Source organism: Falco cherrug, chromosome 4 (genome assembly GCF_023634085.1).
Source record: "Falco cherrug isolate bFalChe1 chromosome 4, bFalChe1.pri, whole genome shotgun sequence".
In the NCBI taxonomy this organism is placed as follows: Eukaryota; Metazoa; Chordata; class Aves; order Falconiformes; family Falconidae; genus Falco; species Falco cherrug.
Window position 1 is genome coordinate 73,124,308 of NC_073700.1, and position 26,276 is coordinate 73,150,583.

General features: G+C 39.9%; 1 protein-coding gene across 1 annotated transcript in view; it reads left to right on the forward strand.

Annotated features, from left to right (window-relative positions):
• CUBN (cubilin) overlaps window positions 1-26,276 on the forward strand; it is a 155,177-nt gene that overhangs the window by 31,148 nt on the left and 97,753 nt on the right. Inside the window, exons 22-31 of the mRNA XM_055708924.1 lie at window positions 1,894-2,050; window positions 2,667-2,845; window positions 3,343-3,505; window positions 3,747-3,963; window positions 4,981-5,111; window positions 13,691-13,877; window positions 14,917-15,077; window positions 15,592-15,773; window positions 16,440-16,596; window positions 19,059-19,246. Of these exons, the coding sequence (XP_055564899.1) occupies window positions 1,894-2,050; window positions 2,667-2,845; window positions 3,343-3,505; window positions 3,747-3,963; window positions 4,981-5,111; window positions 13,691-13,877; window positions 14,917-15,077; window positions 15,592-15,773; window positions 16,440-16,596; window positions 19,059-19,246 (1,722 nt within the window). The remainder of the gene's footprint in view (window positions 1-1,893; window positions 2,051-2,666; window positions 2,846-3,342; window positions 3,506-3,746; window positions 3,964-4,980; window positions 5,112-13,690; window positions 13,878-14,916; window positions 15,078-15,591; window positions 15,774-16,439; window positions 16,597-19,058; window positions 19,247-26,276) is intronic.

The window sequence follows — 26,276 nt, forward strand, 5'->3', positions numbered from 1 at the left end:
GTCGTGCTCAGTTTTGTAATGAACTTCAGCTAGGGAGATAGTTTTCGGGTGGTTAAGTTACTTTAAAAGTCACTCCGCAACAATGATTTTGTCACTTAGAAAAGGTGCAGTTTATTCCCATCCCTGGTGATACCAGGAAACCTGCAGAATTTCCACAGGGACCAGACACAGCTCACAGGCACTTGCTCAGAGAGGGTTGTTTAGTCCCTTACTAAGGAAGGAATGACCTGAGAACAGGGATCTGCAATAAAAAACTAGAGACAATAAAACTTGTTTAAGAAAGACTGTGACATGGTGCTGCACAGATAAGGTGTTAGCCAAGACAGATCCTTTTCCATGCCATCTTTCTAACCGGCAATAGGAAACATCACTCACATCGTTCAGAGAACCCATTGTTTTTATCACTACTCTTTGGGCTTTATAAACCAAAAACGTAACGAGAATCAGATCAAGAAAAATATGTAAACTTCTGGGAACTATAGTTCTGGAAACTTTCACTGCTGTCCAAAGTTTTTCTAAATATTCCGGTACAACTTCAGGTCTCAGTTGCTCCACTATAAACTCTGTCACCTTAAACTCAGGTTCCAGGGAAATTAAAAATATCTGTTACTCAGAAAGCCATCTCACCAGCTTGAGATTATGAAAGCTGCGCAAGCAGGCCAAGCTGCTGCCTAGGGCACCGATCAGGGTTCCCTGCCTTCTCTCCCAGCTGATGGAGGAGTACAGCTGAGGAGGAAAGAAGAGGTGATGAGAGGGGACCTGAAAGCTGGATGTCCCTGGCTTTGCCAATGATTTCACTGGCATGAATTTTTGGGGTCAACAGCATATAGATGCATTTTAAAAAGCAGCTCCAGCTACATGAGCTACCACCACTTTTACAGCAGAAAAGAGCTGGTTTCTTAAGGAGGATCTTTGGGAGAATAATTGCATCTTTTGCCCACGCAAACAGCGGAGGACTTGTTTTTTGGACCTCAGCTTGTTGGCTGCTCTCTTGGAATGAGATGAGCACCTCAGAGGGTATTCAGAGCTCCTTGGCTATATCAGTGCTCTGCCTCATCCCCAGACGCACCTGTTCTTACTATTTCTTACTCAGGTTGAGGGCCTGAAGTTTGGGGGTGCAAATAGGTTTCTCCCTTCTAGTCTCCTTGACAATCAGGATTCATAATCTGGGAAAACAAAAAAGATACATTTCTCCTTTGATTAGCAGATTGATTGAGGTCAGTAGAGTAGCATTGGGAAGGTAAAAGCTGGAGATGATTCCTTGATACAGCTTCGTTGTCATTATCATGCATTGGACCTTTCAGATAAAGTAATGGAGAAATACCAGTATAACTCTTTACTGCTTTGAGGACTCAGAGTTGCATCTCCTTTAGTAAGCTGTCTCTCTGCATTGATGTATGGTTATGATGGGACATGTGCTTGTTCTGAAGAAGTGCCATTAAAATATCACTAGAAGCTTCATGGCCAGAGCAAGAAAATCACAAATACCCCCTTTTTTCCCAAGCAGATTTTAGTGCTGGAAAAAAATTCATAGCTATTGCTGGTGAGCACCTTACCTGTCTCTTTCATACTAAAGGTGTCACTTTTGGAAGCATAGGCCCAAATTGTACTAAAGCTGTGGTTCATAGGGGAGATCTGTTTCATCCTAATGTCCGATGACAGTAATGTGTGTGTGTGTGTGTCCTCTGTGCTGATCATCTTATTTTCCTTAGAGCTCTTGTAAATCGTGTGCTCATGCCAATTACTGTGATGGCTCTTTGCCCCTTTTATAAAGAAGTAAAATAGTCCTTTTGTTGTTTAGCAGCTTTTCTGAGATTATAATTTTATCTGGATATGAGATCCCAAAACTTTTATGATCTGACATTTTTTTGTTTTTTTCTTTTTGGTGACTAGGTTCGAGATGGTGACAGTGAGATGTCTTCTCTTATTAGAAAATTCTGTCATAGTACACTCGTGCCTCCAATCACTTCTACCAGCAACAGTCTATGGATCAAGTTCAAGTCTGATGCTTCAGTGCAGAGGGCTAGCTTCAGGGCCATTTATCAAGTTGGTAAGTGGAACTGGTGACTGGCACAGTGAACTGTTTGTAATTCGAACACTTTCAGTCATTGCTGTGCTATATTATCCGTATAATGGGTTTAAGACAAACTTCAAAAGAAAGAAGACCATGACACTCTATTTATTATTACTTTTATAAACACTAAGATGATGTCTGCAGTAAGTTTGTAGTCGGCTCTCCTAGCGTGCTTGGAAATGCACCCTTCGTTGCTTCTATTAATGATAAATCACTTACTGCTAACATACTAAAGATGATATAGCTGTAATCTGCCTAAATCTGCCTAAAAAAAGGACATTTTTTCTGTCTTTTAATTCTTAGTCATCAACAAATCTATGTGTCTCTGTGAAACAAGTGAGTCAAATCCATTAGTTTTCATGGCACAGTTAGATTGGTCTTCTATACATGCACGTTTATGCTATACTTATTGCAATATGTTCTTTTAAATATGTTCGTAATACTACTTGGATGATCTGTGGTAGATGCTGTAAGAAGACAGGGTTTTAGGGGTGGTTTTCTTCTAATTTCATAACGATATTTGATAGGCATCACATTATACATTCCTTGAAACCATTCATCACAAAATCTGATTCTTGGTGTGTCTTGGCAGCCTGTGGAGGCTTCTTGTCTGGAACAGGCACTATCCGTTCACCTTACTACCCCAGGACATCCCCTCACCCAAAGACCTGTGAGTGGATCATCTCCCAGCCAGCTAGCAAAGTGGTGATTCTTAACTTTACCGAATTCGGCATTCGAAATGCAACCACTTGTGACTCAGACTACATTGAGGTAAAAAATGATACACATATGCTACGAATAGCAGACAGATTCTTACCTGTATGTTCCTTCTCATACTTATCTCCACCAAAGCAGAACTGCTTGACAGGCAAGAACTTGCTACAGCAGTTATAAAAGCTTTTCCAGGTTCATAATTAGATCCTAAACTTTTTCTTGGTTCTCCAAAGATGAAAATGTCATTTTGATAATCAGATGAGTATCAGGTGTCTTTAAATAGACAGACCTGGTTGTGGAGGTTTATGTGCCACTTATTGTTGAGGGTGTAAAATCCCAGCTCGTCTCTACCTGACATGCTTTTGGTGGAAGAGAGCTTCTCTGGAAGTCATAAGGTTGCATTGTATGTGCCTGTAGTAGAAACCATGCTGAAGAAAGGGTAAGGTTTGACTTACTAAGGATTTCTTTTATACGGTTCTTACGAATTCATTTATGCTTAAAACTTTAATGTAATAGAAATTTGTATGGAATATTTTGAATGCACTGTTCTTCAGGTCAGAGACGGCAACAACACAGACTCTCCTCTTTTGGAGAAATACTGTGGTACAGCTGTACCATCTACCGTGCAATCTACATGGAACAATCTCTATATCAAATTCAGAGCTTCCTCTCTTACCAACCTTGGCTTCAGAGCTGAGTACCGGCCATCAGATACAGGTAAGGATTTTTTGGTTCTGTGTAGAATGTTGGGACTTTCCAAATTTTGCTATACACTGAAAACAGCTGGCCATCAAGTTTTATGATGGTGTAATGGGAGATAAATTCCGAATCAGTTATTGTATGGTATACATTGAGGAAAAGACGACTGTGAAATTTCAGAAAGAGAAGTAACCAATTTTGTAAGTGCCTAACTTTCTTATAAATATATGACTTTACCTGATGTTTTAAATCTCTACAGTATGTGGAAAGACTCTCACTGGACTGGAAGGAAACATTACAAGTCCTGGTCGTCTGCATGTCTACCCACATGGTATTAACTGTACCTGGATTATCAACATTCAGCCCGGCTACCTTATCCGCCTGATGTTCACTTCATTTAACTTGGCATTTGATTATAATTGCAGAAGAGATTATCTTGAAATATATGACAACAGCACTGTGCAAAAATTGGGAAGGTGAATATGTCCATTAGCTTACAGCGGTTAATTACTGTAGAGTGAGCACTGTTCTGTAGATCTTGACATCTAGTTTGCTTCATTAAATTTTGTGTATAGGTTAGTTTCTCTGCATTACAGAAACAACAGCAGCAATTTCTTTGCCTAGGACAGTAAAGGCAATTTGCTTTCTTTGACTAAGGAATGAGAAACACATTTAATGAATAGTATACTGGGATAAACTAACTTGTGTCAGAAGGACAGCTTTTTTAAGGACAGGTTTCAATATTGAGCATTGTCCAGCTGCATTAATATTTTGATTTATGGGAAATAAGTTCAAAAGTATTAATATATCTGTGCCCAGGAAAAGACATGATTTGAAATACTTGCAGAAGTGAAAGAAAGGTTACTTAAAAGATTGTGTGTTTGGATCTCAGCAAAAACTGACATAAAATCTGCATTTTATAGGATTTTGTTTTCACTTTTCCCTGATACGTGATTTTATCTTAGGGAAGAAGATTTTTTTTGGTTTTCCCCTTCTCCAGTTGGGGGTATACACAGGATTTTCTTGCCACCCTAGAATTCAGGAACATCTGAACTACTTGGGAACAGTACCCAGCTGCAGCCACAGACTGTAAAGTACTTGGCTGACATGGCAGTATTTTGGAAAATAAGAAGCAAATTATTCTCCTAATGGAGAGTGTTTTGCAACCTTAGTATTTGGCCAGCCACTCTGACTCCTACAAAAGAACAGAATATGTTGTAGGTACAGCATGGAATAACTTCAGTAAGGATTTGAAAACTTAATGAACAGTTTTTTCTCTGACTTTGCCACATAAGTTAGATTTGCACCCTTGTACATGTATGTGCTGTTTAGTCCCACGATACAGGTTATATGGCTGGGATCTGTATTATCCAAAGGAGAGATTTGTGTATGCATACCTGTTAAAACGTCTCAGGAAAGCTGAATCCTCTTCCAGTAATACAGATGCTTCATAAGGTACTGCCATTCAGTTTAGGGCGTCTCTTTTGCTGCAGGTACTGTGGAAGATCAGTTCCACCGTCTCTCACTAGTGGTGGCCATGTGATGATGGTGTACTTTGTGACCAGTCAGAGCACGGCATCAGAGGGCTTCTCAGCTAAATATATTTCCCTGGATGCATCAAAAGGTAGTATGTCAGTCTGTTCATTACGCAGATTAAAAGTTTTAAGCTGTCACTGTAAATAACCACTATAAGAAGCAGGAACATTAGTTTCTGTGTTAACAGAAGACTGCCTGGTGCCTCTCCTATCCCTTCTTATGTATCGTGCTTTTTTCACAAACTTCTTCCTCCCTAGGAAGCAGAAAGCAATTTTCTGTGAGCAACACTGCTGTTTTCTTTAAAAACCCGGTTAAGAGCTGACATGGCAGAACTGCATGAATTATTTAGGAAAAGTATTTTCTGAATTTGCTTTCTCTGCTCTGAGCTGAGTATGTGATCTAGGAAGCTTAGCAATCATGGACAACTCACTTGAATGGGAGACTGTCAGGGGCCATAAAAATTAATTTAGCCCATATTAAGGTTCAATATTAATGATGGGCAGAGAAATGTGATATAGGATGAAATCTGATAAAGCAGCAAAATAACCTGAAAGCACAAGCTGTTTTTTTCATTACAACAGAGTGCAAGGTTTCTGTTTCCACAAGAGTTCAAGGCTCCTTTTATGCTTTAAGTCTGTTCTTTAACTATCTCCTTTTAAGGGTCCAAGACATATATCAGTGGGGAAAGACTACTGAAGAGAAGACTCATTCCCTTAGTTCTCTAAAACAGAGAAAACCTGAGAAATTACTCCAAATTCTAATTGATTTGAAGGTTTTCCAGCATGGGAGCACATCTGTGTTTTCAAACTATGCTGAACCCACCATACCTGTTCCAGCATTTGTGCATCTCTCCTGCACTGAGAATGTTTTAGCGGTGACTGAGCTGCGCTTGAAAAAGCAGCCTCTTGATGAAAGACTTTAACTACCAGTTTCATAGATGCAATATACATGGGTTGGCTATTGCTCCCCTCACTGCTAAACACAGATCTGTAGCAGAAGAGGATTTATATGAGTAGAGGGATAGGTTGTGCCTAGCTGAATTAAACCAGAAAAGAGGCAGAGTTAGACAATGAAAAAAAGTAAAAGTGATAATACACTTGTAGCTGGGTTATTTGTGTATCTGTTAGCCAGTTTCTAGGTGGTTTGTGTGTGTGAGTGCAGATTACAAGGAATTTATTAGATGACTATAAGAAATCCATGGTACTCATCTATGCAGCCATAAACTACCAATGGCTGTTCGTTGTTTGCTCTTAGTTTCTTTAATAATTTTATTTTTCCCACTTTCTGAGTTTCTCCAACCTGTTTGCAACCAGCAAAATTTCCAATTTCTACCTTGCGAAAAAACTTTCTTTCTTGGAAAATGTGGCTATTATTTCATCTCTCAAACATATGTGTAGGTGAGATTGGTACAGATTTTGCCACTGTGTCTTTATTCACTACCAGACAATTTAAAAATTCACATAATCCATTTTCTCAGCTGCCCTCATTCGTACTTGATTTATCTGGCATGGAAACCAAAAAGCCAATAAAAACAATTAAGATTTAATGAGAACTATTCCAAGGAGGAAATTTCTATCTGTTAGAAAATCATAGGCCAAAACCCAGGTTCTACTTTAAAAAATTTTTCTGGTAAAGACTCTGTAGTTAGAAAACTGAGTTCTTACTAGTGAGAAATTGTAAAATTATAACCTGTATAAAGTCAGTCTTTTATGAGCCTGCTTTTGCAGCTGCAGACTGCGATTTCTGTAAATATGATTGTTGCTTGTTAATGTGATATTTTTTCTTTTGCTTTACATCAGATTAGTATTTCATGGGTGGATTTGATTCTTTCCTAACTGTTCTTGTAGCAGCTTTTCTCACATTTCATCAAGATCAAAATATTCTTTACTCAACATGAATCTATATTTCTCTGTGTAACGCTATCTGTTTCTCTGGTGGTGTTACCTTTGTGCTGTCCAGCTTCACTGCTCTGCCTCCTCTCTTCCATATTCCCCTCCTTTACCACTGCCATGGTGGTTGGATTTTCTCATCTTTCATCCAAAGCACTGCTATATGCATCATGTAGGTTTCAAACTCCATCATCATTGTCCAGGGAATGGGTTCAAACTATGCCTTAAAAATGCAATTCTTTTTTCTCTTCAATGCTATTAACAACTAGAAACTGTATAAAATGTTTATATGAAATTAGAAGTCTATAATATCTTCGTTCAAACTCTAAACAGTAGATATGATTTTCTTTTCTCATAATTAACACATATATCTTTACTACTCTTCAGCCTAACTGGGCTGACTCTCCATTTATTCTCACTCAGACCTGGAACTATGATCTCTAGAATAAATGCTTTTTTGTTTCAACCACTATAGTTTGTATAAGTATGACAAAGAAGCAAGTAACTGCTGAAACAGAGAGTAATAAACTTACAGAGCGGTTGACACTATGATCTGTTTTCTTTACAGAGATCTATTTCTTTTGGTCCCAGAACAAACATAGCAGTACTATACAGTTGTCATAAATACTGGACTGCTAACATTCCTTTTTCATTAAGAATAAAGTGTTTTGAAGCTTCTCTGGCCTGAGAGAAGGCAAACACATGTGTGTATGTAGACTTTCCTGTGAGAAGCAACTCCCCACTTCCCTGAAATTATATAAAGTTTAGTTTTCTGACTGTGAGGTGTTTAGGCCTGATATTCATCTTAATTTATATCCAGTTACACTAAGGTAACAAATCGCTGAACATAATCATATCGGAGAGATTTACCATGTAAATGGACTTTTTTTTCTTTACATCTGTTGCCTATTTTCATTTTTCTGCTAAGGAAAATATGTTTCCAATAACGTTTCTTGTGCAGTGAGAATACTTCATATTTTTGAGCTATGTTTACTTAGCCAACTAGAGTGTAACCAATATCAGAACTGGTCAAAGCTGTTCTGGTTCATATTAGACATTTCAATAGACTTTTGCCTGGAGTTATTTTACAGAGAATGAGCTATTGAAAAGATGGACAAGATTATCCCCCCCCAAAAAAGAATAAATAGGAGTTTAAAAAAAAGGGTAATAGAAAAAAAAATTATGTAGAACAGCACTAATTTTCTTCATCATGCATCTTAGCAAAGAATGTTTTTGTTAGCATGGTTTATCTGTGTTACATTAATTAGTTGAAAAGTAGCCTGAAAATAATGGCAAAGCTATATTGCCTGTCAAAAAAATTGATTGCTATGATACACAACCATGGCCATGGTCCATAAAGTGCAAACAATTGTTGTAACAGTCTGCCAGCTTGTGAATAGCTTGTAATGCAGCAATACAAATGGAAATCCTTCAGTCAAACGTGCTCACATGATAACCAGTTGTTTAAAATGTATATTGACCACTTAAACTATCTGTTACCTGGGTTACTTAGTTCTTGACCAACTTTCTGTCTTTTAAAAGGGAAAGTCACATGGAAAGCAAAGTAGTATTTGGATTTATTTCCTAGAGTCCAGGACTCAAATACTGTAGAGGAATGAAGGTAGTGGGTTGGAATATAGAAAGGTTGGTTTAACTAACAGTAATAATTTCTGTTAACCCATTACCTTTGGACCAGCCTAAAAACAAAATGGGGGAACTGTAGAGGAATGAAGGCAGTGGGTTGATCAGCATTGATAACATGCAGCTGTGGCCTTGCCTCGAAGGCAGTGGGTTGGTTGACACGGACAATGTGCAGCTGTAGCTCGTTCCTGCTAAGTGGTTAAATAGCCCTGAGGAGTGTGGGAGAGGGGGTTGGGTTGAGGAGGGGCAGTGTGGCCCTGCCCAGGCCTCTGGAGGAAGACAATACAGCACAGACAGTAGAATCTGACCAAGGTAAATCCTTGTTGCAGTCTACTAGTTTGATTGTGCTGCAACAAAGTACCAGATAGATGAATGTCACAATAGCCATGGAAGTATTATGATAGATTTTAGAGGTTTATTTTGCCCATTGTGGCTGACCACACCACAGTGAACCAATGTAAGATTGTTGAAAAAATCTTTGAAAGGGCTCAGGCATTCCTGAGAGTGTTGTTCAGGGTCTTGAAAGATCCAGGCCACAGTTTTCCAATAGGACTAGCACTAGAGTTACTGTATGTATTTTATTGTCCTTGACTTCTTCACAAGTAAGCAGGAATTTATTTGTTTTCCTTTGAATTGAGGGGGGGAGGATTTTTTTTCCTTCTTCTTTTTTAAAAATTTTTTTCTCATTTGTTTGTTTCATTAAAGAGGCTTAATTTCATCCTTTCTGCTGAGAAAAGTCAGCCTTCAAAGTTTTTAGCGGATTGCATTTGTGATAGAATTTTTATTCCTGGGCATTCTCTAGCTTTGGTGAAAGATAAGATTTTTCCTCTTTATCATCCTGAATTGTGAATGATACTGTTTATCAAGAGGTGTAACTCAGTTTTAAATAGTTTCATTGTGTGGTATATGTTAGCTGGCAATGACTTGACTGGAGAAGTCAGGTTTTGAGAAGGATGAGGAAAGAAAGAAAAACATTTCTGAACCCATGGACTTAAAAGTGCCCCTGAAAGTGATGTATGGATTTGTGTTTCTTCTTTACTGATAGCTGAGTAGAAGTTGACATCTCACTTCTTATCTTACTGACTAAACCCAGTAGTTATGGGGAGGACGTTGCCTGTCTTTTATTTTCAGCTGAACAAGCAAAGACAAGAATGGAAAGTAATGTCTAACAAATATGTGTGTGCAGAGATACAGGGCACAGTTGAACAAGGCTGAACTAAGACAGAAAGAAAAAAGCTGAAGTCTTGCATGATCTTGGTCAGCTGCTCAGCTTGTCCTGAGCCTCAGGAAAAATGCTCAATCAGCTGGCAACTAGCAACCTGTTAGGCCACTATAACTTGGTTACGTTTGATCAGGTATTAGTCTGCTTAGACTATATATGCGTATATGACTCTAGTGTATGTGTGTTTATGTGTGAATCAGCAGAAGAGAGTTGGAGATTCTTTTTGAACAGCTGTACCCAGTGTTTCTAAGGAGTTAGGGTCTGAAATGCTACAAAGGACCTTTGTGTGCCTTGGTAAAAATGAAGCGGGTTAGCATCTGCCAGCAGCAGTAACAGAAGGCCCTGAAATGCAGATGTGCTTTTCCATTGCCTGTGGAGAGGCATATGCTTCATGTGATAGTTCCTTCCTTTTTTTCCAAACATGAGTAGTGTTACATAAAGATCTAATTGTTAGGGATCCCAGTTTTGCTTTGGCAGAGTGAGACCAAAAGAAAACTCCCCATACAACACTATAGTTTTATTTTTGATTAATTAGAATTGTGGCAACTGATGAGTATCTCTTTATGGGGAAAAACATGGATATAATTTTCTGCAGTATGCATGATTGCATGAGTGAGCGATACAAAAGCTGGCATTTTTCTTCACTGTTGTCTGTTACAGTGGGTTACTGCCATTTATGGCATTTTTTTCAGAAGAGCAAACACATTCAGTACCGAAATCAGAAAGCAGATTGAATAGCTTTCAGAACCTCACACACTAGCAAAGCAAGATGTGCGATTAACCTTGACAATTGCCGCCTCCTCCAGTTTTTCATGAGCTGCGATAAATGTCTTCAAACTAAACTGAATTCCTGTTTTTTCCAGGCATATAATAATCACCTTATGGCATTAGTCTGCATTCTGAACTTTGGCAAAGGAGTCAAAGCACTTTTTCACTGCTAACTTTGCCAGAGTTTTCACTGAAGGAACTTTTACTGCCCAAGCACACCCCAAATGCAGTGTTAGTGAGGTGAGTGCAAAGGGAGTGCCAGCTCTCCTGCTGAAAGTAGAAGACAACAAATGAATCCAGTTACCAGAAGAGAGTTGGCGGTGAAAAAACATGGTTTCGTTTATGCTCTTCCTAATCCTCACAGCAGCTTATGCTCAGTCTACACTTGGATTTATTTCCCTGCAGCTAGTAGTCTGACATTTCTAAGGCAGTCACTGGTCCACCTTCTGTACTTATCCCCCTTAGCTCGTTAAGAAGACTGTGAAGTGTAGAGCAGTATACAGCATTCAGTTTAAAACAGTGCACTTGGGGTATGAGTTTCTGTATGGATTACTCTCAAGAAAGCAAACTTTGGTGAGGGAAGGAACCTGGGCAATTCTGTGGAAATTGTTCTTTAAAGGGCTGATAATAATATTTTGGCTTCCATGTTGCTAATTTTACCCTAAGGGCCCTCTCTAGTGCATCAATTTTAATATTCTCCAGGCTGAAAGCCAGTATTCATGGTCTCAGCTTCTGAGTGAATAAGGAATGGCAGTATTGCAACAGCTCTAACCATTAAGTGTGCATGAGTCAGGCACATATGCTTCCAAAATCAGGAGGAAATAATTAGTTTAAAATAAGTAACCTAATAAATATACACACATTTGCATTTTACTTTTTTATTGCTTTTTGTGTAATGAGCTGTTAAGAAAAACTTGGGTCACATTTCTGTCAGGTTTTTAATCCTGCAGGCAAGGTTCTCAAGAAATTGTATAACTTAAGGATCTGTGGATTGATGATAAGGCCTACATATCATGAAACCCCACAGGACCTGGTAGCACAGCAAGGATATTACAAGGGTTTATAAAGCAGCACAGGGTTTTTTAAGGTGACTAGGACTAACCTGATTGTTATATGCGTACATTAGAGCATATATTGTGATGGAACACAAATGACTAAAATTCTAGAGAAAGGCTTCTGTAGATCATGATTTTAGGTAAACCAGTGCATGAAAGCTTTTTGACTTGTCAATACCAAAATACAGCCCAATGGCAGAAAATTATTGGCCAGTTTGTGTGTCATGTTTCTTTGTTCTCCTTGTGATGAATTAGGAACATGAGCCTGGTAGCTAGCTTTGGGTGTATTTATCCTACAGAAAACATTTTCAACAGAAGACTTCCAGGTGACCTAGAATGAAAAAAAAAAAAAAATGCTATTAAAAAAGACACCATTAAAAGCAAAGGCATTTTAGTAGTTACAATGGATAGAGAACAGACACAGAAATGACCAGCCTTAGACATGGAGGGCCTGAACTGTAACGTCATCCTAAATTACTATACGTATTGAAGTGTTAAGCACAAGTATTACTACACTGCAGCTGTGAAAACCAGTGTAAATGAATATAAAGTTAATTGTAATATTTTGCTTGCTGTTTGAGTTGTACTTTATAATTACTCTAACACTGCCTATTTGATATAAGTAGATTTCTTAAATGCTTTCTCCTTACAGCATGTAGGACCTGAAACAGGGAAAGGGAGGACTGAATGAGTCTTCAGAGTCATCAAATACAGGCCAAAATTTCATGCCCCCCTCCCCTTTTTTTTTCTTTCCTTTTTTTTTTTTTTTTTTTCTTCAAGAACTACATAGTGTGATCTCCTTCTCAATTAAGTTAATCAAACTGTATCTTAAAAACCAGTGGACTTTTTCCCTCTTTCTGCATTAGTTATGTTGGTTGGATGATTGCCCTGGAAACTCAGCAGTTCCTGGCAGAAACTTTCTCGTGATTTCTGTGTATCTATTCACGGACAGTTTTTAACTTAAAAGCTTGTACTGACATTGAGAGGATATTCTAATTTTCTTTTCTTCAAGCTTCTTGATTTTTATCTTTTTTTTTTGTTCTCCTGCACTTGCTAAACTAAACAAGTTAAGTTCTTCTAGTGTCTCTTGCCTGCTGCCTCCACAACCTCTGTCTTATTCTCATTTGATTTCCAAAACATCAGTGACCATGGTTATCCACATCTTTCCAGGTGACATGTCACTATTACCTTGTGCAGCGGCATCAATATTCCCTGTTTCAACTGAAAACACCTGACATGGATCGCATTTGTTCTTGCCCCTTTTGCAGCCAGATCACAAACCTTACTCAGACTCTGACCAACTAGTACACAATTGTTCTCTCTAAAATGTCTCATGTACCACTGTAGAGCAGATATTTTTATTCCTAGTCCTTGTGTCTGTGCTTTCAAAAGAGCTGCTTTTTAATTACTGCTCAGGTTCTGCCTCGGTGTTAGTCCACACTATTTTCCTCTTTCCAGCTCATAATACCAAGATGTTTCTACAGTGTTTACAGTAGAATTAATGTAGCTGATTTTAGTATAAGACCTTAAGTAGAACTGTTTTGTCCTCACAATTTAAGGATTATACTGTTTTCCAACTGATTGTCACTTATGCCCCAGAAAATGGGAAAAGAGATCGAGATGTAAAAGCCCCATCTCCCCGGATTGATTGTGGGGAGTGCCTGAGAACAATATAATATCTCCTCATAGCTAGAGACTGCATTCAGTTTCCACCACCGCTGCTTTTGAGAAATTCAGGAATCATACCTTTTGTGTTGATAAAGCCATCCCTTTCAGTTTCCTCTCTCTTCTTACCCAGATTTTGGGTCAAAGCCAACTTAGGCAGCTGAAACTACTCTTACGTTGCCTATTTATTACAGACACAGTGTTCTGGTAAAAGCTGAACAAATCAACTCAAATGTAAGAAATCCCATGGAAAAGCTGGATTCTGGTTTTAGTTTATAGTGATGACATTCAGCAGTAAGATGTGACCAGAAAGAATTATAATGCACAGGAGCACAGGGGGTTTGTTCCTCTGTCTGTTGGGAATAGAAATTTCCTGTTAATTTAGCATACATATTAAATTAATTCATACTTGTTTCTTTTCTTTAAGTGTGCTCATACAACTACAGTACTGAAACTGGTGTGCTAACATCTCCGAACTATCCTAATAACTACCCTGTCCAAATAGAGTGCATATACACCATCACAGTGGGAATAAACAGACAAATTGTGCTGCGCTTCACCAACTTCAGCTTGGAACGGAGTAACATCTGTAGAAACGATCATGTAGAAATCAGGCAAGCCTAATTATTTCTCTTGTCCTTATTACTGATCACCATGGAAGTTGTCCAAATCCACTTAGGCATGTTCAGAACCTGTAGTTTTAACTATACACCTGTTCTGTCAATGTGGGAAAAGGACTTACCAGAGAACTTCAAAGACTACCTTTTCCTCCTCCCATCCTACTCCATTGTCAGCTTTCCCACTTGGTAAATTCCAGTTCTCAGAGCAAGTGGAGTATGTGGACTGTGTTCCCATGCACTGCATTCTGATTGTTTTCCTTAGTGCAGAAACAAAGGGTTTTGTTGCCTGTTTTGTGACATATTCTCCATGACATTTGAAAATTCATGGCAGTCAAGCGAAGTCCCTGGTGACTAGAAAAAGGGAAATATTGCACCCATTTTTAAAAAGGGTAGAAGGGAAGACCCTGGGAATTACCAACCTGTCTGCCTTACCTTTGTGCCTAGGAAGATCATGGAACAGATCTTCCTAGAAGCTATACTAAGGCATACAGAGAACAGGGAGGTTATTTGAGAGCTATCTGAAGGCTAAGAAAATATTTCAAAACTTGCATCATATCAGTTCTGAAAAATGGGTTCCCATTTGTGTGGTGGCAAATAAACGTGAGGGTTTTTATAGGTCAGCTCATCTGGTTTTGTGCCAGGCTAAACAATGAGAAGTGAGCAAACTGTTATTTCTTCAAATTAGGTTACCTTTGGTTACACCAATGATTACCACCTTGTAGAATACAGAGAAAGTCCTGCCTCTGCAGCATCAATTCTACTTGAGATAATTCTTGAGTATGTTGTTGTATTGGCAGACTCTGGACAGGCTGATTGAGATGAGAGAGTGGACATACTCATCAAGCAGGTGCTTGTGGTAGGACTTACTGCAAGTATCAGGACTCCTCCAGTCTTTGGTAGCTGTATTGCTGTGGAAGATGAAGAGCCAGGACTGGTCTTTTCCAGGCCTGAAAGAATCTAAAGATTTGTAATTTTTTTAACAGTTCTCATGGTTTCTCTCTTTGCCCAAGGTTTTTCTTCTCTATCATTCCAGAGATGGAGGCTATGAAACTTCTCCTCCTCTTGGAAAATACTGTGGTACAGACCTGCCTCCTGTTATAATCTCTCATGGTAACAAGCTGTGGATAAAGTTTGTAAGTGACGTATTTTTCACAGGAAGGGGATTTTCAGCAGACTGGGATGGTACATCAGCAGGTAAAATGACCATATCAAGTATAAAACCATTTTACACATCTCATTTTTGATCTTTCATTTGTATTTGATTTCTCACTCTTTCCCCCACATCTTCTAAAATATGTCTGCTAATTATATAGCAACATATATTTGTGGTGTTAAGATCAAGTATACAACTTTCTTGATTCTTGGGCTTTCTTTTTCTCCACAAGGAGGATATATTATTCCCTAGATATAATGTAGCATCAACTTTCTCATATGCTTAGGAAAGCAGTAACCAAGAATTTAATGGGAGGTTTCTATTTTAAGATTAATGATCTGTCAGGAGCAGTCTTCAAATTAGATAGTTAATATTTCTAGCTGCCATGGGCTCTCTTTTGCTTACAACACTGTTGGCTAAATGCAGATTTTTAGGGCATCAATGAAGATGTTCAGGGCTTGTGAATGAGGTCAGTAGTGGGAATCTCACACATCATGTCTAATTTTCTATTCTTCTAGGTGTTAAATGTTGGTTTGGTTTCTTTGCTGTTTTCAGGTTGTGGTGGGACTTTGGTGACAGCTTCTGGTATTTTCATGTCTCCTAACTACCCTATGCCGTATTACCACAATTCAGAGTGCTATTGGTTGCTCAGAGGAAGCCGAGGAACCCCATTTGAAATCCAGTTTGAACAGTTCCATCTAGAGTATCACTCAGAGTGCAACTTTGATTACCTTGCAGTAAGTACCCTGTGACACTTTGCTCCACAAGAGGCAGCTGGGTATGATGAGTATACAGGCAAGGGAAAGCATATGGCTGCCCTGGTCTGCAAATATTTGTAAGTGAACAGACCCAGAACAGGACAGTTCCATACTCATATGCTACCTTGGATCACATAGCAGTGAGAGGTAAGGCAGCAGTGTTTGTGTAGCTGCTGGTAAGAAAAGCATTTATGTCTAGATAGAAAGGCCACTGAAACAAGAATCTGTCTATATCTTTTAAATTTGCTGTGTTTTGGACCAAGGCTTTAATATGCTCTTTTCGTAAATTACAAGGAAAAAAGCACAGCAGTGTTAATAACTCTATTGTTAATCCCAATTTTTTTAATTTGTATTGTTGTTTAAATTATTTGCATATTTCTAACATTTTAAATGAAGTGCAGTTTTCCCCTCCTGGTGAGTAAGCCCCTTGAAACCCACCAGTATTCGGTTACTGACTTCCTGTTTTTCCACTGATTTGCTTGTTTCTGAAATGCCTGTCAGGCTTCCTCTGAGCAGAAATAGAATTTAACCTCTTGTATGCCCAGTAACAATTCCCTAAGCAGACGTTTGTTCTGGGGAAATTACTTGGATTTGTAATGCCATCAGCTTTTTTTTTTTTTTGCTTTTTTTTTTTTTTCTTTTAAGGTATATGATGGCAACAGCAGTAACGCTAAACAGCTAGGTAAATTTTGTGGGAATCAGATACCACAACTCATCCGTTCCAGTGGAGACAGCATGTATGTGAAACTAAGGACAGATAGAAATCAGCAAGGTGGAGGTTTTTTAGCCAAATACAAACAGGGTAAGTAAGTAAAGAACATGTTTCTACAGTTTGGCCTGTTCCTGAAACTACTTCTTGCAGCCCATGATATTACTTATTCATGAACAGAGAACAATGTATAGAGCATATTATTGACCCAGATTCTCTAGTGTGCTACAGTCACAAAACAGAGCGCTAAAAATTATCTGCCCATCTACCTGTGATGGAGATTATCTACTCCCTAGAAGAAAGCTGGTGAGGTGGCTCTACTTCTGTTAACTACATCAGTGGCATTTGCCACTCCAGATTTACTCAGAATAACAAGTGCTGAACATCTGTAACAGGGTAGATTGAGCTGCTCTTTCTCTTCCACTCGCTCAGTCTCCTGACTTTTCAAGAAGGCAGGTAGAACAAGGTTCTCTGCTCTTCTAGCTGCTTCTGAGGCAGCCATCCTGGATCATTGTGGGTGCTTAGGATCATTTAGCCTACCTGGAACACTTCAAAAAGTTTATTTTTTTTTGTATCTTTTAGTAAGACTCACATTTTTCTTGCAAACCTTTTTTTTTTTTTTGATAAAATAATTCTACCCCAGAAATATCAGAATATTAACATTTGGAGAAAATGAAGATACATGACAAATTATTTTGTTCCCGGTCATAACCTTGAATATAATCCTGGTGTTTTACTTTTCTCCTTATACACTGTAGCATGTATGGTTAAATGCACATTGGAAAATATGGACTTTCACCACATACAAAATGGTTTGCAAGCATCTTTGCGTACACTAAATATGCCATGCTGAAGTGATAGGGATTGTTGTAGGTTTATAGAAAGTAAGTTGTCCTGGGTTTGGAGAATAGTAAATGGATTACAAGAAAACCAAAGCTGTTCATCCACACATGGCCCATACAACAATTAGAACAGTGAGGGAGCTTTGGCTCCTTCATTCCTTAAAGATGTCACAGATTCATCTACCATGTCTTTTTTGGGCAGCAAACTAGAAAAGGGTTCCTGCTCTTTCATTAATTAAACAGAAAGAGCACTTTCAAAGCACTCAGATGCAGAACCTGAGCTATCAGGTAATCTACATTTCACATTCATTTTTAATTCCTGAAGGTGTATCAGAGAAAGCTTTCAATGGCTTGCCCAGAAGCTAAAATTATGTAGGAAGTAGTGTTCTAAAATGGGACACCTAGATGCCAGATGCATTTACATGTACATGGAAGAAATGTGGTGATGAATTGGAAAATGTTGGAATGGAAAACATGGTATCAAGTGAACATTCAAAGGCACCTTTGTGTCTGATTTGTTTCTAATAAAATCCTGATGGCAGGGGGTAGCAGCTTTTATCCATCTTGCATTTTTCAAGATCCATTTTGTGCTCTTCATCCTGTCCTTTCAGATAGTTGTATGCTTCAGTGTAGCTTTGCAGACAAGCTCCATACCACATGACCCTAACCTTCAGGGGTATCCTGAGCATTTTGAAGTCCTAAAACCACAGCCTTTGCTGCTCTGTAAATAATACGGAAAGAATAAAAAAAGATTTACAGGAGGTAGGTGTATCATCCCTAGTGATGGTGACAGACAATAAAAGAGTTTTGCAAGTGAATCTCAGCTATATCTGCTGTTCAAAACCTGTGGATTTGCTGTACAAAGCAAACAGCCTATCCTGTTCCCTGCTCCCCCCGCCCCCTTATTCTCTGTGCATTACATTGGTCGGCTCCCAATACACGTTGTATGCTGTGCCAGACGAGGGATTGCTCACATTGATATTTTCTGACTTTAGTGAATTTGGATACAGGAAAATGAGACTTGCTGAGCTAATACCATGATTGTAATTTCACCTAGTTTGGTTTATTTTTCATTTCCTCTGCCCTTGAAGGAAAGCTCTCATTATTCCAGGTGAGTGTCCTGTTCTTATGCTAGGAAGCTATTGGATGACTCATGAGAAAAATCATGGCTTCTTTTTAAAGAATGTCATGATCAATTCCAGTTCCTGCAGCCAAAAAACCCAAATACAAGTAGTGTACATTCCATTTGTTGTTTTAGCCAGGTTTTCCCGCTTGCTGAAATAAACTGCTTTAATCCATTAGTCTTTGTTGAGCATCCTCCCCAAATTGTTTCAAGTGATAGGGCAAATTACTATTATTAGTTAATTAAAAAGAAAAGAGAAGACATGTTTCAGGAACAGCCATGTATTTAGAATTAAAGAAAACTGCCAAAAAATATACGTACTACATATACTGATGAGTCTGTAAGTATTAGAAGAGAAGGACAAAATAGAGCTGAAGGGTTCAAGTTTGGAAAGCCTGGATTTTGTTTTCAATAGATGCAATATGTTTTTCAATAGGTCACAATCTTCTTTCTGCATGAGTTATTTTCTCTAATCTGTGTATAAAAATATTTCTCACCTTGTAATGCTATCAGTAACTTCAGTTAGTAATTTTTTTTAGATACTGGGTTAGTAAGCACTGCACAAATATAATTTATCACTTCTTTTTCAGTTTGCCAGGAAGTACTGACTGTTAATCGCAGCCACGGCATATTGGAAAGCTTAAATTATCCAAATAATTACCCATTAAATGAGCACTGCAAATGGACTATCCAAACTACAAAAGGAAACACACTCAACTATAGCTTCACAGCCTTCCATTTAGAAGATGGATCTGATTGTGACCGGGACTTCTTGAAGGTATGTACCCAAATTCTAGGAACAAGAAAAATCAGGTCAACACCAATCAAGAAATACAGTAAGGATGTGGAAGACAAAGCAGAAATTTATCTTATCTAAATTTAGCCATTAAAACTCAGGTGTTAAGTCCGAATGATTTTTCCCTATTTCCTCTGCGATTAGTAAAGTGAAACATTGCCGGAGAGCACGTGTCTGCAGTAGGGAGGATGAATCACTTTGCAGGTGCCTAGATTTGCTACAGAGTCTAGCTATCACCTTAGATTAGATGTACTCACTGGCTTTTATGGGTGAAGTGAGAGGTCATGATTCCAGATTTATGTAAAGAAGAAGAAATCTTGAGATTAGTAAATTGATCGCAAAAAGACCATAAGCCCAGTTATTTTCCTCTGGTTTTTATCCAAGAAGGAGTGGGGAATATTAAAAAACTTTAAAATGTGTTATTTCTACATTTTTAAAGGGAGGGTTGCTGTGTCTCCTGTTTATACTTTCCTTTTCATAATTAATCTGCTTCTTTAAAAGGACTGAAGGAAATTGAATTTACCCACAAACAAAATGAAATTTTTTTTAGCCCAATAAATCTGTCCAGTTAATGTAAAGTCAAATACCCTTTATTTTCGTTTCCTCAAAAATTCTGTTTCTAGGACAACTGAAAAGATACTTTCTCTGTGTTGTACATCATACTGTGGGGAGTAGAGTGTAGTCATATCACTGCAATACTAAGGATTATAATCCTACAATTTCATCCTTCAGATCTCACCCTTGTACAGCGTGCCAGTATATAGTCCCTGTGCTCTACTTGGATTTTGAAAAAGAGGAATTAAAATTTAGAGAAGTGTTAGAGAAGACTACTTGCAGCCAAGGAGAGGGCTAAGGAATAATGCCCACATTTCTGGGGATACTTACTTATGCTGGGGTCTTGCAGAAGATCCAGCAACAGGCCTGGTGATGGGCTACTCTGTTCCCTTTAGATGTCCTCCCTTGCTCCCTCTACCTCCTTACTATGGCAGCTTTCACAGTTCAAAGTTGATAATAAACTGGCAAAAGTGGTGTTCCACCAGCTTTCTTCTCTTTGTGGCCAGACATGGAAAGAAAGAATATATATGTGAAGAAAATAAACAAAGGAGCACAGTATTGAGAACTAAATGTTAAACCCTGGTTCATTTTTGTGAGGAGGCTGGAAAGGAGAAATTGGAGCCAAGTGGAGAGGCTAGTGCTAGTCTCAAGATGCCTAAGTCCTTGATCCATGAAAAACAGGAGCTCTGCACACAGGAGCCAGGCAGTGAGGAGCAAGAGACGTGCCAGAAGACTCTATTCTAGACATAAGTCAAGGCTGGAGGAATAGTGCCAGAGGCAAGGACCTGATCCAAAGCACTTAAAAAACCAGAAATAAAATGTATCAAAGGGAGTGAGGAGAAAGGGTGCAGAAAAATACTTGCACTCTTTGTTTTAACAATTTTTACAATTTTTCAGTGCTTCCAATCAAAATGCAGACTGAAAAAGGTATAACGAGGAAAATGCAAAGGAAAAAGTGTGTCATGGAAGTGTGGAAAGGAGGCTTTAATTTGCAATTCATGAGACATTACTTACAAATCTTCCTCCAGATGCCATTAAGAAATACCACTTGGAAAAGATGTTCTCATTTGGTTGTTGCATGATGCACAAATATGTGCCATAGTGTAAAAAAGAGAATAAAGTTGAACCAGCCAGGGAACTGAATAGTGCTTGCTCCCAGCCTACAACTTGCGAAAGGGGAGCATGTTGGCAAAGCTGTGAGTGCTCTGTGGTGTAGGGGAAAGGGGGAATCGTCTGTAACAAGTGTGCAGTTCACTTTCTAAGCAGACTGGAGATATTTGCGATTTTTCTGTCTGAAATCCATGTGGAGTTTGACACCACTGCAAATTGGAAAAACAGGTTAATAAAAAAAAATCCTGACTCACAGTTGTTCAGCTAAGATAAATTACTTTTCTGCCACATGTAGTTTTGAGATTCTTTTATTGCAAAGAGGCCTAAAAGGGGAAAGTTGTGGTGCCCAGTGGAATATAACACTGCAAAAATAGAGATATAATCCTGTTCACTGTAGTCCAAGTGGGTGGTGGACCATTTTTTTGCCCTTCACCATTTTTTTTGGAGGAAATGGGAAGCTGCTGCACAGACGGTTTCCATGTAGTTGCACTCCCAAACTGTAGTGGCCACTGGTGCTGATCAGGTGCTCTTTTACCCCAGGAGCTTCTAGGTGCCCTTCTTCCCCATCTCCTTTTGGGTTTGGAGGCAGCTCTCCCACCTCAACCCCTTGTAGCAGTCAGCAACAGTCTATTTGTTGTCTTAGCTCTGTGTCAGCCCCGACAGTAGCAACCTCCTGCTCTGTGGCAGCTAGCAGATGGCAGGCTTGGTGACAATATTTACTGCTACTTGCTGGGAGGCTGGGGATGGGAAGAAAAAGAGTTGGTGGTTAGGTTGGACTAGGTGATGATCACAGTTGTGGTGGTACAGGGAATATGGGAAAGTGATAAGCCATGGAGAAGGACAAGATTAAATGTTGCAGAGGTGTTATGGTGGAGACCTGACCTGCCTGAGCAGAGTACGATCCAGAAATGGCAGCTACAGAAAAGAAAAAAATAAAAGAATAAAAAAAGCAAAGCTACTTTTAAAAGTCAGTGGGAGAAAGAGATTTAATGCATGTGGACATATTTGTATGACATTGCAAATGTCTCAAACTAGAGATGTGATTTTTTTTTTAAAAATCTTTCTGAATTCTGAAGGACAAAATCATGGTGCTTGGTAGGGTGAGAACAGCTAGACTGGGCAAGCTGCTTTCCTGAGTACTTCTGGACCTGGCCTGCTGGATGCTGTGGTTTTGGTCCCAGTCTCCATACTGGAAAAGGGCCTGTTCTTCAGATTCGTGCTTAAATATGATTTACACTTCTGACCCAAACCCACATGTGGTATGTAAGAGCATTTTGCCTCATGACTAATTCAGTCTGATAGAATATATTAATTTATGTGCTCCCTGGCTTAGTCCACATATGAGTCAGAAATGAAGTATGTAGAGTAATGACAAAACCAAAAGTTTCTACACACAGGTATTCCTAGTGGTTGTCAGTTACCAAAGATAATATCATCACTAAGAGCAAGTAACTGTTTCAAGTACAGGACAAGGAAAAAGAGAGATGTCCAAAGAGTACAAGTAAGTGTAAGTGCAGCTCATGCCTGTCCCTGACTGAAACGCAGTCACAGCTGTACAATGAGAAGTCAGCCATGTATTATATTACCTATTTCCTTTTCTCCTTTGATCGCGGAAGCTTTTTGTGAGCCAGACTACCGTTTGCGGCAGCTGGCTGGTGTTACTCATGGTAAGCAGCATTCACTCTCCACAGGGAGCTTTGAGTGACTCTGACTCAGTCTGGCCTAGGCAGGACCTGCATTTCCACCGCTTCAGCATGTGTGACTATTTATGCCTCTGTCAAGTAGGAGGGAAAAAGCCCCATTCCTCTGACTTAGTGGCAGTTTTCTGCCCCTGTGCATAGGAGCCAGAAACTGAGAAGAGGCAGTGTGGGAGGGAGGCAAAACTGCAGTTTTTTATAATGTCAGTCTCTGTCATGAATCTCGTATGAGCACTTTCTCAACAAATGAGCAGTGTGTGGTGTTTCGTGGCCTGTCAGAGGATGTTGGCTCATTGCTAGTAATGCTCCCAGGATGTGTGACATTTTGGAAGGAGTTTATAGCGAAGATTTAAGAATATGAGATGAATGGCTTCTGATAAAGACGTACAGAAGTAGCAACAATATGATACAAAGCACACCACATAGTGGACTGTCTCCTAGTGATGCTTCACTAACTAATTAGATTGGATGGTCTTTAAATTATATTGCATGCTGTGGCTTGGCTTAATAACCTAACATTAGTCTTTCTAGAGGAGTTATCAGGCTGTAGCCAATGAGATATTGCAGACAATGACATAGAAATGTCATTCCTTCCTCTACGTTCACCAGGTTATTAGCTGAACAAGCATTTATTTGACTCCCCGTTTTTAATGATGAATTACCTTCTTATTTAGTATGACAGAACATATTCTCCACAGAGGCAAAGCAATTTTATAAGTAAGGAAAATGTCATGTTATTGCCCTAAAGATGAGAGTCTTGCAGTAGGACTGAAATGTACTCCTTTCTTATCCAAGAAAAATACCATTTGAAAAACACTAATCTTTCTGTTCTTCAGTAATGATCTCCCTCTATATTCTTCTGGTCAGAACTTACAACCACCCCTTGAAGTCCAGTCTGTTTAGCATCTGCTTTTAGTAAGTACAGGGAGGACCTCGCCAAGCCTTTTGCAAGATACCACCAGCCTGATAAGCAGATAGTAAAATTGTGTCATGCAGCAAGAGAAGTTTCAGAGCTCTCTGTCTGGGTCTCACCCCTTTGGTCTGTGCAGACTGTTGATCTAGTGGCAAGACTGGGATTACTGGGTTAATGCAAAAGAACATCTTATGGGGGCAAACAACTGCCTGATAACAGCAGAAGCCTTCCTTCTGCTGCAAGGCGGGATAGAGTTCTTTGGAATAGAGCACTTCCTTGCTTGCTTACTGCTGGTGAACTTAGGAAGTCCAGACTCTTACAGCAATTAGGCTCAGAGTCGTCAAAATACCATTTTTCCCTTATATGTGGAATATTATCAAATAATTACAGTAATTAATATGGCATCTGCTCCTGAGAACTGTTTCATTTTCTTCTGGTGGTAACAGGATATGTCTTTGTCTTTTTTTTATCTTTTTTTTAAACCACAGTAGCATTCCAGAGATGTGCCATAATATCCTTTTTCTCCATCTGGAAATACTGCATTAGATAATTGTCACTTGCGCTCAGCTGGTCATTGTCTCCTTTTTATTAGCTTATCATAGAAGAAGGCAAACCACTTACCCTGTTTCTAGTTTTACTCCCTTTTGTACTTGTGAGTAATAAATATGCTTAAGCCATATTAAGAGATTAACATTATTACAGTTTATTTATGAGTATGTCTTTTTTAAGTGCTGCAGGAATTCTTTAACCGCAGAGAATGGCTTTGCTTATGGCCATGCATTGATTTACAAAATGTCACCCATCGTACATCACCCTGGGGAAGCAGATGATATATTGAATATTCCCATCCAGGTTCTGCACACAGACATCAAATGACAGCCTACTGGCCAGACTGCAGTGGTATCCATTAACATACTACCATGCAAACTGGCAGCATGCCAGCCCATCCCTGAATTCCTTCAGGGGTTTATGGGCCTCCACAAGAACTCCAGTGTAAGACTGTAAGGATAAAAGCAACAATTCTCCTTGGTTTTTTGTGGCAGGCCTCACCATTGGTACACAGGGAAATCTTAGCCCTTGCACTGATTTTCAGTGAGAGATCTTGATACTCAGGAGAGCATCAGGCCCAAAGAGCTGCCCACCCTAGACAAGACTGGCTCAGGGCTCGGATTTTTGTTTTCCCAGTTGCCTGCACTGCCAGAATCAAAGTACACTTTGGCTTTGCTGTTTGAAAGGTTACTTAGAAGCAGACTTAGAAATGCATGCAAAACCCCATACCCCTCAAGACAGCTAAATTTGTCAGTGATGAAAGGGTTGCATGGTGCCCACAGAAACCTCAGATGACAAGAAGCACGAGTGAAGCCAGCACAGACTCTTCTGCTCTTGGACTCACAAAATGAGTCAGACCTTCATGGACACAGCATTTTCCACACCCTGACAGCTCAGAGCAATGTGACTTTGTCTGTACCTTCAGGAAAAAGCACTGTACAATGAAGTGACTGTGAAACACTACCATATGATGGTAGTGTGCATGCCTCTTGTTGGGGAAAGGGCATTTGGGACTCGTCTAGTTGCAGCTGGATTCGTCTCTCCTCTGTTCTTCTGTATTCTAAATTTTGCTGGATAGCCTGGCCAGTGACTGTCTGTGCAGTGAAGTGGCTTATCCCCCTCAGCACAGGCGTCACAGTGCGAAATTACATGGTGGCTGGGGAAATCCCATCTGAATTGCTCAAAGCTTCCCCTCATCAAAGGGAAGCCCCAAGACAGTTCAGGGAAAACCACACAGGACTCTGAGGAAGCTCTTATCCCTCCTCTTCCCGTTGTTCACATGAGCAGGCAGGTTTGCTTTCCTGAAAGCCCAAGGGGCAAGAGTATTTCCTTTTCTCCCCTCTTCATTTGCTGCGATCAAGCTGCAGCTCTCCTCAGTTGCCATAGGTTGCATGGATCTAAATTTTCTCAAATGGGGAGGATTCCCAGAGAGGATCCTTCTGTCTCTGGCCTCTGATGGTGTTGGTGTGATGTTGCTTGCACCGGCAGTTCGGTTCATCTGGGCTGGCAAAGCACATGAGGAACAGCACTCAGCTCTGGACAGGAGTCAGCACTGCTGCAAACTGCTCAGAACCCCCTGAGGTTTTCAGAGCAGGTGCAGCTTCTTCATCCCCCCAGTTGCTGTAGTCCCTAGGCACAGCCCCATCTCTTTGTAAAGGGCTTTTTCCCACAGTGAGCAGCTTTCTACTGAAGAATAACTTTGGAAATATTATTGTTCCAAGCTCAAAAGCAGTCCTTCTCCCTCCACTTTGAGTGGATTCTCACTGCAGAGGAACCGCCTCAATTTTTGAGGTGCTGGGGAAAGCAGGCAGTCTACCAAAATAGCCGCAGCCTAGTGACCAGGCACGTGTGACCCCACTGCCAGGAGGACGTGGCTCCCCAAGCAGCCCCTTGGTCAGCAAAGGCAGGAGAGACGCTTCAGGCACCCATCTGGATGCTGGCCATGACAGCAAACCTCTGCTTTTACCTCAGGGGGAGGCACAGGGTCAGGAGCAGGACACTGGGGCAGCCTGGGTTTGCCTCAGGCAGTGGAGCCATGATTTGAGGTCAAAGCACCCACAGCGCTTAGCAGAGGTGCAGGGCTTTCCGGCTGCATTGCTGCGCTGGGCTGCCTTGCTTTCAGCTCAGCCTGCTCTGGCCAGCGTGCATGGGTGAGACTCCAGGACTGCCCCGCCGCAGGTGGCTGAGA